The following is a 20,909-nucleotide window of genomic DNA, read 5'->3' as shown; positions in this document are numbered from 1 at the left end:
CAAGGGGGAACTTCAGAGCCGGGACCCTGTGGTGAGTCCCTGCCAACCCATGCCTCCACAGGAGACCCTCCAACACTAGCAGGTAGCTCTGGTTCAGTCTCCTGTGGGGTCACTGCACCTTTCCTCTGGCTCTTGGTTTGCACAAGATTTTGTTTGTGTCCTCCAAGACTGGAGTCTCTGTTTCCCTCAGTTCTGTGGAAGTCCTATAATCAAATCCCACTGGCCTTCACAGATTCTCTGGGGATTCCCAGTCCCTTTGTCAGATCTCCAGGCTGGGAAGACTGATGTGGGCTTCAGAACCTCCTTAACAGTTGGAGAACTTCTTTAGTATTACTGTTCCCCAGTTTGTGGGTCACCCAGTGGGCATGGGATTTGATTTTATCATGATTGAACCCCTCCTACCCTCCAGCTGCAGCTTCTTCTTTGTCTTTGGAAGTGAGGTATCTTTCTGGTGGGTTCCAGCATCCTCCTATTAATGGTTGCTCAACAGTTAGCTGCGACTTTGGTGCTCTAGCAGGAGAGGAGTGCGTTCTTCTACTCCACCATCTTGAACAAGAATCCAAAGCTTTTCTGGTTTTGAGGCACAGGACCTGAATGTAGAGTGGTAAGTGAAGGTAAATGGCAGGAGCCATGCATAATGCAATTCAGTGCTACCATGTCATCTATGATGAGAAAAAAAGAGTTACTACCCAGATATCACCAGATTGTTTTTTCAATGGGGTAGATAGAATTGAATCCAGCAAGGAACCAGAACTTGTGCTGTCAATGACAGGCATGAGTGAAATTTCAGCTTGCCCTCTGTCTCCTATCACTGACAATCATTCAGCTCTACCATCTCCCACATCATCTTTCTTCTGAGTCACCTGATTAACGCCAGGAACCAGAAGGTCTGTCTCCTCAGTGAAATGTGTTGTTTTCAGTCACTAAGTCAAGTCTGACCCCATGCACTGCAGCATGCCAGACTCCTTTGTCCTCCATTATCTCCCAGAGTTTACTCAAATTCATGTCCACTGAATTGGTATGCTATCTAAACATCTCATCCTAAAAAATAAATAAATAAACATCTCATCCTCTGCCAACCCCTTCTCCTTTTGCCTTTAATCTTTACTAGCATCAGGATCTTTTCCAGTGAGTCGTCTCTTTATATCAGGTGGCCAAAGTATTAGAGCTTCAGCTTCAGTATCAGTCCTTCCAATGAATAATCAGGGTTGATTGCCTTTAAGATTGACTGGTTTGATCTCCTTGCAGTCCAAGGGACTCTCAAGAGTCTTCTCCAGAACTACAGTTTGAAAGCATCAATTCTTAGGGACTCAGCCTTCTTTATGGTCCAACACTCACATCCGTACCTGACTACTGGAAAGACCATAGGTTTGACTATATGGACCTTTGTCAGCAAAGTGATGTCTCTGCTTTTTAATACACCATCTAGGTTTGTCATAGCTTTTCTTCCAAGGAGCGTCTTTTAATTTTGTGGCTGCAGTCACCGTCCACAATGATTTTGGAGTCCAAGAAAAAATAAAATCTGTCACTGCTTCCATTTTTCCCCTTCTATCTGCCATGAAGTGAAGAGACTGGATGCCATGATCTTAGTTTTTTGAATGTTGAGTTTCAAGCCAGGCTTTTCACTCTCTTCTTTCACCTTCATCAGGAGACTCTTTAGTTCTTCATTTTCGGCCATAAGAGTGGTATCATCTGCATATCTGAGGTTGTTGATATTTCTCCCAGCAATCTTGATTCCAGCTTGTGAGTGAAATGTGGTCTCTGCCAAAAGAACCAGGTGAACAAGGATGCTTGTCTTTTATTCAAGGCTTCATGTTAAAAAAATGTCTCCTCCAAGAACTCAAAATCTGAAACTGTGCCATGTGTGGGTTTGAATTCAAATTTATGCCATACATTCTATGCTATAGGAATCTCTATGCTGAGAAGTTACTGTAAGAAATATTCCAAAAAAAGAGAGAAATATTTCAAGGCCATTGATACCAGAAGCCTAGGAGACCTGCAGACCCCTCTGTAAAAACATGTCAATAAACTCGACACATTTCCTCTCTAAAGGGCAAAATTAACAAACAAATAGAGAACTAGAACTTGAGATAATCAGTCTGAAAGCGAGTAGAAATTAAATGTCTTTAAGTTATGAAAGAAGCAATAGAAACCATGATGAAAGAATAAGACACTGTGGAAAAAAGAACAAGGTGATTTGGAAAACATCAAGTTGAAAATTATGAAGTAGAGACTACAGTCACTGAAGTAAGAATTCAGTTAGCAGGACTGAAGAGGATGGAAATGGGGGAGGAAGAGGGGACGTGACTATTAATGGTGTAAGTTTCTCTTTGAAATGATGGAATGTTCCACACTTAATTCTTGTGATGGCTTCACAGTTCTGTGGCTATACTAAAGAATATACTAATTAATAAATTAATTTGTAAACCTTAAATGTGTATGTCAATTCTACTTCAATAAAGCAGTTTTAAAAAAAAAACCTCAGAGGGGAATTCCCTGACAGTTCAGTGCCCCTGGTCAGGGAGCTAAGATCCCACAAGCTGCATGGTGTGGCCCAAACAAAAAAAAAAAAAGGTGAGAGAGGAAGGAGCATGGGAAATAAGCTGCAGTTAAAAGTGGCAATGACTAAGAACTGTCCCAAATTATAGAGGGCATGAATCCATAGACAGCAGCAGCAAAAATTCCCAGAGTCTAAGACTGAACCCATTCCTCGACATCTTGAAGTGAAATTGTAAAACACGAAAAAACAAGAAGGAACTCATAAAAGCAGTTAGAAACAACAGATTATTTACAAAGGAACATTAAGACTGTCAGAAATCTTACCAGCAACAAATAGCATCCTCAAAGGACCCTGGAAAGTTAATGTCTTTGTAGAACATGGAATTCTACAACTACTACTCAAAATGAGGGTGGACATACTTGGCTAAAGAAAGGCCAAGAACATTTACTCTCATTCTCTTATTCAAAGAACTACCAAAGGAACAACTCCGTGAAAATGAAAACTAACCCAGGAGGAAGGAGGGATGCAGAGAGGCAATGATGAGCAAGTAAATTGTTAAAAATATGGACAAGTCTCTGCATTGACTGTAAACATCGTGTATTTGTGTGTGTATTGAGGGTAATTAAAACAGAGTGAATCTAAAATCCTGGACAAAAACAGCACAGAGGTGGGAGCAGAGACTCAGGGATGATTTTGTGGTCTTTGTATTACTCAGGAGAGTAACAGACTTCAGACGGGAAATATATTTTCTTTTTGTTTGTCTCACTGAGGCTGCAGACTCTAAGAGTAGGTGTTCTATCTTGTTTCTGTATCCTCATGTGTGTAAAGCAGCACCTGACACAAAGAAGTTGCTCACTGTGTAAATAGAGGGGATTCTTTTGTACCTTTTAAATGAGAAAAATGTCACCTCATTTAAACATTCTTGAAAACTAATTAGGGTGCACATTTCCCCATTAACTTGGTAATTGAATGTAACTTGTGTCTATGTCCTTTCTGAAATTGGAGTCCTAATATTATATCTTTTAAAATTTATTTTTAAAAGCTGTTTATAAACATCTTCACCTTCTGCTTGTCTTCTCTGCTATGTCTCTCAATTGCCTTTTTTATGGATTTTACACAATTTATGTAATCTTTCACCTTTTTAAATTCTTCTATCATTAAGTTTAGAAAGTATTGCTTTTATTGCTTTTTACATGTCTTCTAACTTCAACATGAGTTTCAACATGAACTGTTAAGTTCCCTATTAACAAGGAGAATGTATTTAAGACATGTGTGGTCACAGGCTGGTGTTGATATGGCTTGGGAGATAGAGGCTGGTCTGAATTTAAAAGGACTTCAGTTTGAATCCAGGAGTAGCCGGTGCCTGAACCACATTTACTAGTAGAATTATAAAATATAAATATCGGAAGCCTTTAAAGGTAATAAATCTTGGGAGTTTTGCTTTTGAAATTCAACATACAAGTTTTCAGCCTACTTAAAAGGCAGAATTAATTAGGGAAGAGGTTTTCAACACAAGATGAAGTATTCAACTTTTCACTATTCACAAATGTTACCTTAAAATAGCCATTATAATTTTGTCCATGAGCACTAGTATTAAAGAGGCAGGTTTTTAAAACCGGAATTTGTACCATACACAAAAACTGGACTCAGTGATGCATAGAAAGTGATATACACCTTTAGCCTTCAAAACTCTGGAGATCACGATTTGGATTAATGGTCTGCCATTGTTACTGCTGCTCCTGTGAGCACTGTCAATCTTGCTGAAATGCTGGCAATGCTTTGCAGGACATTTGTGTTGGGAGCTAAGAGCTGGGTTGTCCACTGGCTACATGTGACTATTTAAAAAAAAAATCTTTTTGCTGTGCTGGATCCTAGTTGCAGCATGTGGGATCCAGTTCCTTGACCAGGGATCAACCCTGGGCCCACTGCATTCTGAGTGTCATAGCCACTGAACCATTGGGGAGATTCCGTGACATTTTTAAATTTAAGACAACATTTACAGTGCAGTTCCTCAAGTGCTCAAGGGCTACTGGTAGCAGGCAGATAACAGAATAGTCCTATGCGTTCCTCTGGACAGCGCTGCCTTGTCTTCCACAATTCTCAGGGGTCTTCTGGGCTGCTTCTCCACCTCCACCCTGTCTCACCAAACCCTCGCTTCCAACTGTGTTATTTCAAGTACATTCTTGCTCTCCCTGCACTCCTCACCGTCCTGAAAACAGGGGCAGTGGATTACTAAACAACACTTACCTCTTAAGCAGCCCTCGCTGTCGTCAGTGAAAGTCGGTCAGGCGTGCTCTACTCTCCGCGACCCCATGGACTGCAGCCGCCAGATTCCCCTGTCCATGGAGTTCTCCAGGCAAGGGTGCCGGCGTGGAGAGCTGTTCCCTTCTCCAGGGGGTCTTCCCAACCCAGGGATCGAACCCAGGCCTCCCGCATTGCAGGTGGATTCAAAGCCCTCCCTTAGCATCGTGCACACAAAACTGCAAGACTCCAGCAGATAGAACTGCCTTCACCCTGCTGTCACTGCTCAACGTTCTGCCTTTTAGTCCCAAACTGTCCTCCCGCTGATGCTGGAAGGACACAGGGGAGCCACATGCAGACGCATCAGTGACTGTTCATTTGTTTCACCCAGGGGTAGGTCACCCAACAACTTGAGGGCAGTAGCCCTGTTTCTGCGATATTTCTCACGGGTGTCTAGATATTTAATAACGATTGTACCAGCACTGGGACTGACCAGAACTTTCCCCAGGAGAAATCTGAACTAAGCACCAGGAAACTCTTGTTGGTGTTCTTCTAAGTGCAATAGTCAAACTTACAGAGGGGTGTATTTTAAAAATGCCTCCTTACATTTTTTTTATTAGTTGGAGGCTAACTACTTTACAACATCGTAGTGGTTTTTGCCATACATTGACATGAATCAATGAATTAATGAAGTTAATGAAGTGCCATACTGCTTTAAAATGCTTCCTGGAAAAACATGATAAAGCAAGTATGACAAACGTGTTAAATGTAGGTGATGAACATACTGGTGTGATCAATGCATTAGCCTTTTAGCTCTTCTGGGCTTAGATTTTTAATAAAAAGTTGAATGTCACACAACCAACATACCCTGTGTGTTTCAATGGTTCAGGTATTTCTTTAGTTCATCCTTTTATTGCTAAATGGTATTCCACTGTATGGCTATATCAGATTTGTTGATCGACCCACCTGCTGGTGGACATTCAGACCGTTTCATGTTGGGGGCTATTATGAATAATGCTGTAATTATTTATACACAAGTCTTTGTGTGGGCTTCAATGTGTGGGTTTGAGAGATAAGCATAAAATACTCATTTTTATTTTATAAGCATAAAATAGTCATTTTATGCAGTTTGTGCTTAGGCCACATTCAGTAGTGCTGTTTTTCAAGACTCAAGTTTAATAAATTTTTATAAAACCAAAATGACTAGAGTTTTCAGGAAAGCTTTTCTTTCTTTTTTTTTTTTTTTTTAGGAAAGCTTTTCTGGTTCATTTAGTTTTCCGGTGAGGTGAGGCTTTGACAACATGACATCTTTATTTCAATGTGTCTGAATCCTGCTTTTGCCAACAGTGCAAGTCTAGCGATGTTTCACAGATGATCCAAGAGTTTGCAAGGTCTCCTGCTCACTGGACAGTGAGCTGCTGTCCAGGACTGTAGAGAACTGGTCCAGCAGAAGGCACAGACCAGGCTGAGCATCTGTAACACTGCACGAGGTTGCTTTTACCCATCATCCTGACATGAGCTATCGTTTTTTAAATCTGCTTTTAGTTGCCTTACTACCTGCCATTTATTAGCGCCTAACTATACGCCAGGTGCGTTACACAGTGCAAGATTCTCCAGCGGCTCCCCTCAGAGAACCAGGTGGGAACACCACAGCGATGGCCCAGGTCCTGCTCCCGCCACACAGCACACACACCTGGACGACAGCTCGAGTCTGGTATCTGGGTCTGTTTTCTGTTCCACTGCCTGGTGCCAACCATGTAACTGCCTGTTTCAAAAAGTAACTCCACAGGCTTCAAAAAGTAGTCAGTTTGCTTTGTTTTCATAGTCTGATACCAGTGCCAGTGGGTAGGCTACCAAATCCTTGCACCAATTTCTATGAAGCATAATAACAGCTAATTCTAATAACAGCTAACATGTACTGGGGTATAGTGTATGTCAGATACCAACAGGCTCTTTTTAATAATTTTCTCATTCAACTTTCAGTATCTATTATTATCCACATTTTACAATTGAGAACACTGATGAGTCTCAAAGAAGTGAAGTCGCCCAAGGATGAAAAGTATTTCCTCAAATTGAGGAAATACTCCTTTAATTGAGGTATAACTGACATTTCCTTCAAATAATGGTGACTTGAAACCATGTCATTTCAGAAACCGAAAATAATTTATAAAAATAAGAAAACTTTATTTTTGCCTTAGAAGCTGACATAAAACGGCCTTGACTTTTTAAAGCCAACTTTGTTCTTTCCGCAACCTTATCCTTGGATCATGAATTTACTTGGCGTCAACAAGTACGCCAAAGAAAAATCCCCAAACTGTAAAGAAAACAGGTGTATTTCCCCTCTAAAAATTGAGAGCCAAATATTCAGCTATTAAAGTAAAGTATTTTCCTTGCAACCAGTCTCAGATCAAGCGATGTCACTCTAGTGGCTCAGCAAGTGGCAGGCTCCCTCCTTCCAAACCACCATGGAAGGCCTGCTGCTGAGAGGGAGGCCGGACATCTGGACCTGAGGCCCACGCGAGGGCACAACAAAGTGCTCCCTGCTTCACACCCGGCCTAGGAGGGGAGTCTCCATTCGGGAGTGACGAAGTAAGTGCTTTAAGAACACATACTCCACATATACGTTCCACAGGAATCCAAGAAAAAGGCACAGTGCTTGTCCAGCAAAAGGCTGTGTGCTCCACAATACCCAGCAGTTATCCTCAGGATGACAGAGGAGCTGCTCTTCTCAGAAACCCCTTTCCTGTCTCCGGGGTTACGCACAATGATGCCAGGGCTCTACATCCTCTCTTTAAGAATTTCAAACAGTGATATAGGTCTGGTTTAATTCATCCTTTTGCATTTAGGTAAGACTGTTTCCCATACTAGTTTTACATGTTCTAGAAGAGCTTAAAAAACTATGAACACATTGATATTAAAACATGACATGTTAGGAATCAAAAGAATACAAGGGCCAAAGACCATGATATGAGGCAGTCAGTAGTGTTGCTTATATGCACGTCCCCCCACCTCGTCCTTCCCAGAGGCAAGCTCACACAGCCATGAGCAACTACTGCAAGGCCTCGCCAAGCCTGTACAGGTCATCACTGGCCAATAGTCAAGCTTGAAATAGCAACCTAAACCAAAACAAAGCACTGGGTTGTTCTATCCAAAGGAAGGCCAAGTGTCTTCTGCCACAGAATTTCTGTGCGAGTCAGCCCTAGACCCTGAGCGAGGGGCACTGGGCTGGGGATGTGACATAGCTCCCCAGCAGCAGTGATGTCTGGAGACTAATACTGGAAGCTGCGCTTGGTCTGGATGTCATCAAGGATCTGCTGTAGCTCCTCATCTTCAAACCGCCCCTCCAGGCTACAAGAAGAAAACCAAAAGTCAGTGTCACGGCAACTGACAGTGCTCCCACCCTCTTCTTTCATAAGTGCAGATCTTGGAGCACCATTGGCTCATCTCTCCGCTCACCCCTAAACACTGACACCTTTACGTTTCAACTCAATTTCTTTCCTTTCCTTTGAAAACATTATTAAGTATTTCAAATACAAAAAAGGTATAGAAGAATTATCCCCACTTGACTCATTAATAAATATTGACAGACACAAATCAATGGTTCTGTGTGTGCTCCCCTACTCCAAAACCTTCTCTTCCTTCCCTAGGAGTAACAATCATCTTAAATTTGGCATTCATTATTCCTACATATATTTTTATACTTACTACTGTATACATAAATGTACCTATAAGCAATACATAACACTATTTTTAAACTATAAGAAACAGCATTGTACTGTATGTATCCTTCTGCAATTTTTTCACTCAACATTCATTCTGGCACACGTTGACATTATCTCACATTGTTCTAGTTCACTTATTTTTTTTCACTGCTTTATAATAAACATTGCAAGACTGCACAAAGATTTATTTATCCAGTCTTGTAGACTGAAGACTGTTGGCAAGTTTCCACTATCACTAATAATGCAGCAATATACACTGGAATACATGTCTCCTTTTAAATTATGTTTGAACTGCTTTTAGGACACATACCCAGGAATGAATTTTGGCGTCATGGGGTGTATTTAACTTTACTGGATGTAGCCAAATTATTCTCCAAAGTGACTGTATTAATTTGTACTCCTATCATCAGTGGACCAGAGTTTTAGCTGTTTCACATTTTTGCCAACAACTGGCATACTATAAAAACACTGGTCTCACTACAAAGGCACTCATTCTCCTGGGCTGGCCAAAAAGTTTGGTTTTTTCCTTAAGATGGCTCTATTAGCACTTAGGTGTCTTTAATTTCATTCAAAACAATTTTGTTAGACTATATTGTGACATCTGTCATATCAGCATGCATTAAAAAAAAAAACTTACCAAAATTGAATTATTGTGTGGCCACTTCTATACTGAAAAAAAGCAACATTTTTGGCCTATTATGCTTTATTTCAAGAAAGTAACACAACTGAAGTGCAAAAAAAAGATTTGTGCAGTGTATGGAGAAGGTGCTGTGACTGACTGAACATGTCAAAAGTGGTTTGTGAACTTTTGTGCTGGAGATTTCTCACTGGACAATGTCCCACAGTCAGACAGAACAGCTGAAGTTGATAGCAATGAAATCAACACAATAATTGAGAAAACAATCGACGCTATACCACGCAGGAGATAGATAGCCAACATACTCAAAATATCTGAATCAAGCATTGAAAATCATTTGCACCAGCTTGGTTATGTTAATTGCTTTGATGTCTGAGTTCTACAAAAGTTATGAAAAAAAAAAAAAACCCAAACCCTTCTTGACTGTATTTCCTGTGCAATTCTCTACATGAATGTAACAAAAGCATTTTGTTTTAAAAACAAAGTTTGAAAGGCGATGAAAGTGAATACTGTACAATAATGCAGAATGGAAGAGATCCTGGGGCAAGCAAAATCAATCACCACCAACATGCCAAAGACCAGTCTTCATCCAAAGAAGGTGATGTTGTATACATGGTGGCATCGGAAGGGAGTCATCTATTATGAGCTCTTTTTGGAAAAGATCCCAATTAGATCAACTGAAAGCAGCACTCGACAAAAAGTGTCAGGAATTAGTCAACAGAAAATGCATAATCTTCTATCAGGATACCTCAAGACCAAATGTTTCTTTGACAACCAGGCAGAAACTGTTATAGCTTGGCTGGGAAGTTTTGATTCATCCGCCATATTCACGGGAGCCTCTTGATGAAGGTAAAAGAGGAGAGTGAAAAAGGTGGCTTAAAACTCAACATTCAAAAAACAAAGATCATGGCACCTGGTCCCATCACTTCATGGCAAATAGATGGGGAAACAATGGAAACAGTGAGAGACTTTATTTTCTTGGGCTCCAAAATTACTGCAGATGGTGACTGCAGCCATGAAATTAAAAGACGCTTGCTCCTTAGAAGAAAACCTATAACAAACTACAGAGTGTATTAAAAAGCAGAGACATTACTTTGTCAACAAAGATCCACAAAGTCAAAGCTATGGTTTTTCCAGTAGTCATGTATGGATGTGAGAGTTGGACTATAAAGAAAACTGAGTGCTGAAGAATTGATGCTTTTGAACTGTGGTGTTGGAGAAGACTCTTGAGAGTCCCTTGGACTGCAAGGAGATCAAACCAGTCAATCCTAAAGAAAATCAATCCTGAATAATCATTGGAAGGACTGATGCTGAAGTTCTAATATTTTGGCCACCTGATGCGAACAGGTGACTCATTAGAAGAGACCCTGATGCTGGGAAAGATTGAAGGCAGCAGGAGAAAGGGATGACAGAGGATGAGATGGTTGGATGGTATCACTGACTCAATGGACATGAGTTTGAGCAAGCTCCAGGAGATGGTGCAGGACAATCCTGGCTTGCTGCAGTCCATCCATGGGGTTGCAAAAAGTCCAACACAACTAAGCGACTGAATAACAAATTCACCAGACACTGCACCTTCATATTTCCATTTATTTTGGTCTGTACAAAATTCTATTAATGGAAAAAATTTCAATTTTTTTCCTCTTCAATAGAAGACGGTAAAAGGAACCTGGAACAGTTCTTTGATCAAAAAGATAAAAAGTTTGGCGAAGATGGAATTATGAAGTTGCTTGAAAAATGGCAGAAGGTAGTAGAACAAAATGGTGAATACATTTTTCAATAAAGTTCTTAATGAAAATAAAAAATGTGTTTTATTTTTACTTTTAAAACCAAACGAATTTTTTGGCCAACCCAATGGTGGTGATATCCAGATATCACACAGCTTTTAAACACAGTAATTCTACTTGTAGGAATTTATTCAACATACACAGAACTTTTCACCACCAGTACTAACCTTGGGATCAGAGCCTTGGACTCCTCAGCAGTCTCTGGACAAAGGTTGGCTAAACAGGCCAACTCAAACTTATGAAGCTTCTTCTGGAGCAGCAAGCTGATCACAGGGGAGAAATACCAAAACAAGCCAAATGATGAATAAGAAAAAGGGGATGAAATGTAGGTAGCAAGGAAGAGAAAAATGTAAAGCATCTGCAATCTTTCCATTAAGATCAGGTTTGCTGCAAAATCCCACATTCAAATCAATTCCTGTTCCTGTTTCTCTTCCTGGAGAGCAGGAAGCTATGAATCAGGCAAAGACAATAAAAGTAATCTGAGCACACCTAAGAAGGATTCTTGTGATGAAAACTTACCAAAAAAATGCTCTCTACCTGGAGGACCATACCATCTTTTCCCCAAGAATTGATTTTGTTGCTTTCTGCTCTTCCTACCACTGTTCTTTACTTCCTTTGTTAATTTTATGTCTTAACACACGATGTTAGATTTCCCGGATCTAGTAGGCATTTTGACTTGGAAGAAATTCTCTTTTTTAAAAAAATTTTTACTTGATTTTTGGCCACAATGAATGGATTGCAGAATCTTAGTTCCTTGACCAGGGATCGAACCCAGACCCTCTGCAGCGGAAGTGCAGAGTCCTAACCACTGGACCACCAGGGAATGCCTCAAACTCTTTTACATGTATCTAAGAAATAAATATAGGCATATCTTAGTTTGTACAAATCTGTGTATAAGCTGCATCTTATTTTAAATGTACTTCTAGTTCCAACTGTGAAAAAGAACATCATTAATACGAATCATATCCTGGATTCTCACACATCTACTATTTTTTCTAGAAAGATAATATCATTTTAGTAGAATATTTTATCAAGAGTCAATGACATCAACTATATGTTAAATTTTCTAAACTTTAAAAAATATTTAATTTATCTAACTATCTAGTTTTCCCTGTGATGGGTCTCCGCTGCTGCACACGTGCTTTCTCTAGCTGGAGCGAGCTCCGGCTTCTCGCCGCGGAGCACGGGCGCCGAAGCGCAAGCTCAGAAGCTGTGCCGCATGCGCTCAGTTGCCCCTCGGGCACGCAGACTCTTCCCCAACCTGGAAGCAAACCAGTGTCCCCGGCACTGAAAGGCAGATTCTCAATCCCTGGACCACCAGGGAAATCAAACTTCTTAAAACACAGGTTGTCCGTGATAAATTCGGTTTCAGAAAGGACCTGTTTTTAAAAGTCTTATTTTTGGCTGTGCTGTGCGGCATGCAGCTTCTTAGCTCCCTGACCAGGCATCTAACCTGCATCCTTGGCAGTGAAAGCACAGGGTTTTAACCACTGGAATGCCTGTGAAACCCTTGATTTATCTGATCAGACAAAATCATCTACTGTCCTTATCACCTGATTACAAGTCTACTAGTTATTAAACAAAATTGAGAAAATAAAGACAGAAAAATGGCACCCATATTACTACCTAAACAAAATCAACATTACCATCTTATATACCATTCCAAACATTTTTCTATGTTTTAGAAATAAACTCACTCATTCTATTGTTTAACTTTTGGTCACCTAATAAAGCTATTTTCATTTTGTAAAGAAAAACTTACACAGGTTTATAATGTAGTAAATCTATGTATATGGAGGGGTTTGTTTGTAAAATGAACACATGCTCATTTATAGCAAACACCCCCTCAAAAAAACCCAACCAATATGGGAAAATAAGCTGAAATTCTACCCAGAAATAACTAGTGCTAACATATTCATGGAGTTCCTCTTCCCCTTCTCTACATAATTTAAAAAAAAAAGAAATCATAACATGTTATTCTGTAACTGGCCTTTCTTCACTCAACAATACAGTCACTGTCTTCCACATTTTTTTTTAAATTTATTTTTATTAGTTGGAGGCTAATTACTTTACAATATTGTAGTGGTTTTTGTCATACATTGACATGAATCAGCCATGGATTTACATGTATTCCCCATCCCGATCCCCCCTCCCACCTCCCTCTCCACCCGATTCCCCTGGGTCATCCCAGTGCACCAGGCCCGAGCACTTGTCTCATGCATACAGCCTGGGCTGGTGATCTGTTTCACCCTAGATAATATACATGTTCCTATGCTGTTCCCTCGAAACATTTTACACACGTACCTTTTCCTTCGACTTGGCATTCAACAGGCATTCAACCTGTTGCTTAATTTATATAGCAAACGTCCTGCTCTTGAACACTTCCCTTGCTTCCAATTATTCATCATTTTGAATAATGCATTCTGAACATCATTGTAAATACATACTTCATTATGTATCTGATTACTGTGTGTTTTAAAGATAAATTTCTGGAAGCAGAATTACTCAGTCGAAAGATATGACCGTCTGGAAGGCTTCTGAGAGACAGTGCCCTGAAAGAGCTTTACCATTATACACTTCCACCAGCAGTAAAAGATGGTGGCTGTTTCCCTTACTTCTTACACTAGGTTTCCCATTCTTTGTCTGTTTGGCTTAAAACAACTTATTATTTCAATTCAGGAGGCCAGAAGTCTGATTAAGATGTTGTCAGGGTCATGCTCTTCCTAAAGTCTCTAGGACAGAAGCTGTTTCCTGCCGTTTCTTAGCTTCTGGTGCCACTGACAATCCTTGGTGCTCCCTGGCTTGTAAATATGACAACCATTCTCTGCCTGCATTGTCATATGGTATTTTCCCTGTCATACTCTCCTTATAAGGGTAACAGTCATACTGGATTAGAATGCACTTTAACTGAATATGACCTCATCTTGACTTGTCTGCAAAGATTCTATCTCCATAAAAAGACGCATTCACAGGTACTGGGGATTTAGTGCTTCAACATCCTTTGAGGGGACACATTTCAACCTATAACATGGTCCAAAGGGGAGAGGTTTGGTCTCAAAAGGTTCCAAGAGAAATAGTCACTGGGGAGGCTTCAAAAACATTAGTCAAAGCCCCAGGCCTACTGAGGAACAGGTAAAGGATGAAAAGGGCTTCCCAGGTGGCTCAAGCAGTAAAGAATCCGCCTGCCAGTGCAGGGGACGTGGGATGGTTTCCCACTCTTTTAAAATCTACTTAGCCATTTTAGCATGTCTTTGATTTCCTTGAAGATGAACATTACTTCATATGAATTAGATAGTCATTTGAAGTTGTGATATAAATCTAGTCATTAAAGACTAAGTTCATTTTTATAAACTGGGTGTCACCTCTTACTTTTTAGAGCTCTTAACATTAAGGATTATCAATCCTTTCCCAGTTTACTTATACTTACATTTTAAGTATGGCAGTCTATTTGATATAAGGAAGTTTAAAGATATTTATTGCAAATTCATTTACTTATTCAACTAAAAACTAGTTACTGCCTTTAATGAAATAGACAGTGATGAATATGATCAAGTCCTTGCTCTTGCAAAGCTTACAGCCAACTACAGTTTATCAACCTTCCTCACATATAAAGTCCTACTAACCACAGCCAAAATTGTACATTCACTCATGTTATCACATAGTATTTTTATGCATCATAGTTTACATTTGCGTTCTTAATTTCTAAAGAAACCAGTTTGGAATAAGGTATACAGGGTTAAAACTCTGTTTCAAAATATTTTCCCACTAACTTAGCAAGCCACCTTTGTCATATACTGGAATCATATAAAATATAATAAATTTGGAGGTGAATCTGTTCCTTAATTTCCTATTCTGTCCCAATGATCTATCCTCACGCCAAAGTGTCACTATTTTAATTATTGCCATTTTTTAATGTATTTTAACATCCTATAGAGCAAATTCCGTTTTATTTTTCTTTTTTAAGTTTTTTCCTGACACGTCTTACAAATTTAAGATCTTTTGCGGGGGGGGGGGGGCGGTATTCATTTATTTATTTATTTTTCACTGCTGAGGATATATTTTTTTCGGCACCATTTCAAATAGACTGTGCTACTCACTGGTAGGATTCAAATAATTGGTGTCTTGCCTCAGCCACTATGATCTATTACCATTTTATCTTAGTTGAATTATATGGAAAAGTAAGCTTTATCATGAGTATATTTGAGAGAGAGAGAGAGTGAGTGAGTGAGTGAGTGTGCAGGCTTCTCAGGTTGCTCAGTGGTTAAAGAATTTTCGCCGGCCAATGTTGGAAAGATCCCCTGGAGTAGGAAATGGCAGCCCACCCCAGTATTCTCACCTGGAAAATTCTAGGGACAGAGGAGCCTGGAGGGCATATATATATATATATATATATATATATATATATATACATCAATTCCCCTGAGGATTTAGAATGGCAGTAAAGGTATACACTAATTTGAAGAGAAATGACATTGTTATAGTATTAAGACCTTTTATTTGTGAATGTTTAAGTCCACCTTCATTTATTCATTTTTTTGGTCAAACAATTAGCAATTTTGTATGGAACGTTTTCCCCATGAATACACTCAAACTTTTCACAACAGTCCATACTTCACATAGTTTTATCACCTCATTTTCTGCACATTTAACTTTCTTTTTTTTGTGGCTGCACTGAGCAGCTTATGGGCTCTTAGTTCCCCAACCAGAGACTGAACTGAGTTGCTGCAGTGGAAGTTCTGAGTCCTAACTGGACCGCTAGGGAACTCCCTCTGTACATTTAACTTATGTTAACATCCTTCAATTTCATTTTCTATCGTAATTTTTAATGACAACATAGGAGTTCATCAAATGGATTTACCACTATTTATTTAATTACTACTGAATATTTAGGTTGTTTTTCACCTTTGACTACTATAATTCTTTTTAGAGTCTGCATATATCCATCTTTTTGTTCATCTGCTTTTCCTTAGGACAGTTACTTCTCAAACATTTTCACAGGAGTGGAGAAAACAAGCGCCCCCAGGCAACCTGGGGGCATAACGACTTTCTGCAACTGCAAGGATTGAAGTCTTACGATTTACTTCAAGAATTCATATACATTTTTTGTTTTACTTCACAGCATACTGGTATCTGCTTTAATGTAGAAATGTATTAAATCATATACCATCAAATAAAACTGATACTTCAAGAAAGAGATGCTACCCAGTTTATAAAAATGGACTTATCCAGTGGCTTGATTTATATCAAACTTCAGGTGACTATCTAATTCATACAAATAAAGTTCATCCCCAAGGAAACCAAAGAAATGTTAAAATAGCTCTTGTTTTCTCTGGGGCTACCTGTATGCTCCAGCCCCTCACTGTTCCCAGAACATGTCCAACGCAATTTGAGAAGCAACGCCTTAGGGAGAATAAAGGCTAAAAACCAGTCACCATTTGAAAGGTAAAGATCCAAAAGAATAATCCAAATTTATGTTTGTTTAGTTATTAGCCATGCCATTAAGCATGTGGGATCTTGGTTCCCTGACCAGGGATGGAACCAAATTCTTAACCATTGGACCTCAAGGGTAGTCCCTCTTGCTATGTTAATGAATATAATTATAAACATTATATAATTATATACTTATATACTATATTAAAATAATATATTAATATGTAATAATGTATTATATAATATATAGTATATACTATACAATATAATATAAATATAATTATATAATTAATTATATAATAATATATTCCACCAGGATAATTCCCTGGTGGTTCAGTGGTTAATACTCCACACTTTACACTTCCACTGTAGGGAGCGTGGGTTCAATCCCAGCTTGGGGAACTAGACTTCACATGCAAAAGGGCAACTAAAGCGATCTGCCACAACTGCTGAGCCCTATACTCTGGAGCCTGCAAGTCACAATTAGCGAGAAGCCGGCATGCTGCAGTGAAGAGCTGATGTGCAGACACCAGGACCTGACACAGACAGATACGTAAATAGGTATTTAAAAAACACAGCAAGACCTCTAGGACATATCAAGTGAATAATAAATAAATAAGTCCACTTTATTTAAAACATAACAGGGCTGTGTGTTTATGACTTGTATGTATATGAATTCATGGAATAAGCTCTGGAGGGCTAACAACAAACTTTCGACAGTAGTCACTCTGCAGGGAGGTAAGTGGGATCTGGGGTACAGAAAAAGTAGGCAAGGAGGATTTTGGCCTAACAAGCTACTTTAAATTTTGTCAAAGACATAATTTTACTCACATGAATCATACAGACGATGCTCATGAGGTAGCAGGGAGGTGGGATGGGTGAGTGGGGATGGTGGTGGTGACAGCATTCTACATGCAGATATCCAACAGTCTGGATTAATAAGAACTTTCTTTCAGCACTCACCTACGGACACTGGCAATGGTCTCTCTGTTTTTGAAACGACTGAAACGGGCAGTGTAATTTAAAGTTTTCATGAAGACCTCGGAAAGTTCCTGCTCATCCTCTGCACTCTCATTCTGCTGCTTTCGATGCTCAAGAAGCATATGAACTTCCGAATTCAGAAGCGTCTCAGCTGTTTCAAACTCTATTTGCGAGAAGCATAAATGTCAACTGAAAATATTTCTTCCCAAGTCAGCTTCTAAATGTTCATTTGCCTTAGTGACTGTCAGCAAATTTCTGCCCCTGCAGAAATCCAGAGGCTTCACATCCTACAACTGCACAGTGTTCAAACAAACAAAACACCTTAAATAAAAAGAACCGAGACAAAACCCAAGTACCAAAAACTGGTTTATCATGAAATTCAGAAAACCACCTACCTCTCAGTTATCACACCTTAAAAAAGAAAACAAACATACATGTCCATTATGCCTACAACGTCCATGAAGCTGTCCTCGGAAATATTTCACCCTGAGTCTATGAAATACAATACTGAAAGCAATCTCTATATACAGTACTAAATAGAATTACAGTACAACCAAGGAGATCCAACCAGTCCATCCTAAAGGAGATCAGTCCTGGGTGTTCATTGGAAGGACTGATGCTGAAGCTGAAACTCCAATACTTTGGCCACCTCATGCGAAGACTTGACTCACTGGAAAAGACCCTGATGCTGGGAGGGATTGGGGGCAGGAGGAGGAGGGGACGACAGAGGATGAGATGGCTGGATAGCATCACCGACTCGATGGACATGAGTTTAAGTAAACTCCGGGAGTTTGTGATGGACAGGGAGGCCTGGCGTGCTGCGATTCATGGGGTCGCAAAGAGTCGGACACGATTGAGCGACTGAACTGAGCTGACAACCGCTAAGTGGGCTTAGCAGTAAAGAATCCACCTGCCAATGCAGGAGACCTGGGCCTGATCCCTTGGTGGGGAAGATCCCCTGGAGAAGGAAATGGCAACCTACTCCTGTATTCTTGCCTGGGAAATTCCATGGACAGAGGAGCCTGGGGGGGCTACAGTCCAAGGGATCACAAAAGAGTTGACACAACAACTTTGCGACTGAACTGCATCATCACCCATCAAGTACTACCTAGTCCTTTAAAAGAATAGAACAGTTCTACACGATTTATGATTTCTATAGCATAATCCTATTTTTGCAAAGAATAAAGGGTATATGTATAAGTATATATTTATAAATAAGCATGGTTTAGAAGGATAAACACTAAACTATTTATAGTTGTTTGGGTGAAAAGGTGTGGACTTTAATGTTTTACTCTGCATATATTAGTAAACATTTTTTTTAAAAGGAGGGTACTGTTTAAGTTTTCCCCACTTTGTTGTTGTTGTTCACTAACTTCGTGTTTTTCAGTACCTGTAAGATACATTTTGAAGTCTTAAGCTTTCTACTTATTTTGGGTTTTTAAATTACACATTACAGAGAAGGCAATGGCACCCCACTCCAGTACTCTTGCCTGGAAAATCCCATGGATGGAGGAGCCTGGTAGGCTGCAGTCCATGGGGTCGCCAAGAGTCGGACATGACTGAGCGATTTCACGTTCACTTTTCACTTTTATGCATTGGAGAAGGAAATGGCAACCCACTCCAGTGTTCTTGCCTGGAGAATCCCAGGGATGGGGTCGCACAGAGTCGAAGACGACTGAAGTGACTTAGCAGTAAATTACACATTAAGTCCATCACACAGCACAGAAGTTCCCTGATAGCAAACCGTGCTTTACTCGCTGTTATCTGACAAAGACTCTCTTCTCTCATAACCAAACTCTGGCCAGGCTCCTGTGCGCCCTTTTCTCGAGTAGACTCAAGGTTGTTCCACAAAGACTTGAAGAAAACACTAACACGATTTCTAACAGCTCAAGGTTGCATCCCTGGGATGACTCTGGCTCCTTTACAATGGCTGCTTCTGAAAACTGAAGGCTGTCAAAATAATTTGTTTGTTCCAGACAACATCTGAAGATACGGCCCTCGTCTCACAGCGCAGAGCGAAGGGTGTGGGAGGGAAGACGCCTAACCCCATAACCACCAGTTAACAAATCCAAATGAGCTTCAAACGGACCAACCCCCGCTTCTCGTAATTTTTCACTTCCCTGACTATGAGCCCCTGCTCACCCCTCTCCCTATTCCTTCATTCTCCCTTTAAAACGCCCAGTCACCTTTGTACAAATACAAGTCTAGATAGATTCCACGCTTCACGCTTTTCCCTACTGCAATAGTATATTAACCTGCCATTACCCCTTTAGTATTGGCTTTATCTTTGACACAACCGTCCAGCACTTCCCAGTTTATGGGCTAAAACAACTTAAACACGAACAAGAGGCCACCCGGGGCGATGTAGAGTTGGAGCCGACGGCTCCAGGGCTGCCGGTGTGGACGCCAGCTGGCCAGTTCCCGCGGTACCGTGCCCAGCCGGCCCGCACCCTCCTCCTCCGCTCCCTTCGCCACGCCTGCCCAGGCCCACCTTTGGGAAAGATGAGTTGTGATGCGTCCTCCTCTACATCTCCTGAGCGCGGATCGCCACCGCCTGCCGCCATCCTCTCGCCGAGAACCTGTATTCACGCTGTCGGAAGCGGAAGCTCTTTCCGGCCGCCGCCACGGAAGGGGCGTGTCCTTGGGGATGGGGCGGGGCCCCACTGGAGATGGGCGGGCCGCGATGGGTGGGCGAGACATCCACGGAGAGGGCGGGGCCACGGGACCAAGCGGCCTTAGACGCGAGCGGAGAGGGGCCAGAGCGGTGGCGTCTTGCAGGTCTCTGCAAGTGCCGCGGCAGGGTGGCGTATCCTGCGGCCACGGCGGGAGAAAACCGGCACTTTCTTCAACAGTAGGTACTTCGCCGCGAGTCGTGGGCACTGCTCACTTGGCATTTCTGAGCCTCGGCTGTCTCACCTGTGAAGTGCGGATGAGGACACATACCGGTTTCCAGGGCGCAGAGGCAGGATTAGATGAGATGCCGGAACGCGCTGACCGACCCAAGGATCTCTCGTTGATGGGAAGCTGGGTAGGTGACTCTGAAAACATTCAGTATAATTCCTCCAATGCCTCAAAGCATTTAAAATATTTGATTTGTAGTGGATTTTTTCCAATACTTCTAAACATGTGGATAGTGATATTGAGAAGCCTGTTGGAACATTTGGATGATACTTAGAATAAGTAAGCAAATGAAAAATGATTCTGTTTCCAACTTGAGAGAAAACAGATGGTTGTACAATGAAGGAAATAACCATAGTGCACTGCTTGGCTCAGGACTGAACCATCTATAAGTAAGTATATAAACTGTTCACAAAAAATGAAGATATTACCAGACAAGGGTATGCACCTGTATTCCTTTCATTTATAATTCCTTTAAATTATAATTTATAAAAGTTAATTTGCCTTATATATGTGTTTCCAAAAGAAATGTATCAGGTGAATTAATGGTAGGTTATATAGTGCTGGCAGAGCTTATTACTGCTTCAAAGTGCTTTCCTACACAGTTCATTAGAGCTGCAGACCAATGCCCGGAGAAGGAGTCTGGGAACATGCCCCAGCTGGGTGTGGGATGACAGTCCTGAGCTCAGTGTAGGCCCCCTTCTCCCATCTAT

General features: G+C 40.8%; 1 protein-coding gene and 1 non-coding gene across 2 annotated transcripts; both read right to left on the bottom strand.

Moving 5' to 3' along the window:
- Positions 1-6,900: 6,900 nt before the first annotated feature.
- On the bottom strand, positions 6,901-19,938 carry POLR2D (RNA polymerase II subunit D). Its single transcript, XM_043894259.1, has 4 exons — positions 19,790-19,938; positions 17,281-17,461; positions 11,055-11,150; positions 6,901-8,089 (listed from the first exon to the last, which is right to left on the bottom strand). The coding sequence occupies exons 1-4, from the start codon at positions 19,860-19,862 to the stop codon at positions 8,011-8,013; spliced, it is 429 nt and encodes a 142-aa protein (XP_043750194.1). The 5' UTR covers positions 19,863-19,938; the 3' UTR covers positions 6,901-8,010.
- Positions 11,638-11,710, bottom strand: TRNAG-UCC. Its single transcript has one exon. It is a non-coding gene; the product is annotated as a tRNA-Gly (tRNA).
- Positions 19,939-20,909: the final 971 nt, after the last annotated feature.

The sequence above is a fragment of the Cervus elaphus genome, chromosome 33, assembly GCF_910594005.1.
Source record: "Cervus elaphus chromosome 33, mCerEla1.1, whole genome shotgun sequence".
Taxonomy (NCBI): domain Eukaryota; kingdom Metazoa; phylum Chordata; class Mammalia; order Artiodactyla; family Cervidae; genus Cervus; species Cervus elaphus.
Note: the sequence above shows the minus strand (reverse complement) of the source record. Positions and strands in the feature narration are given on the sequence as shown.

Excerpts from the sequence above, each read along its gene's own strand:
- POLR2D (XM_043894259.1), bottom strand. The coding sequence starts at position 19,862 with ATGGCGGCAGGCGGTGGCGATCCGCGCTCAGGAGATGTAGAGGAGGAC. Across the intron at positions 17,462-19,789 it reads ACAACTCATCTTTCCCAAAG|AGTTTGAAACAGCTGAGACG; the intron begins GTGGGCCTGGGC and ends TCTCGCAAATAG. Across the intron at positions 8,090-11,054 it reads TCCAAGGCTCTGATCCCAAG|CCTGGAGGGGCGGTTTGAAG; the intron begins GTTAGTACTGGT and ends TTCTTCTTGTAG.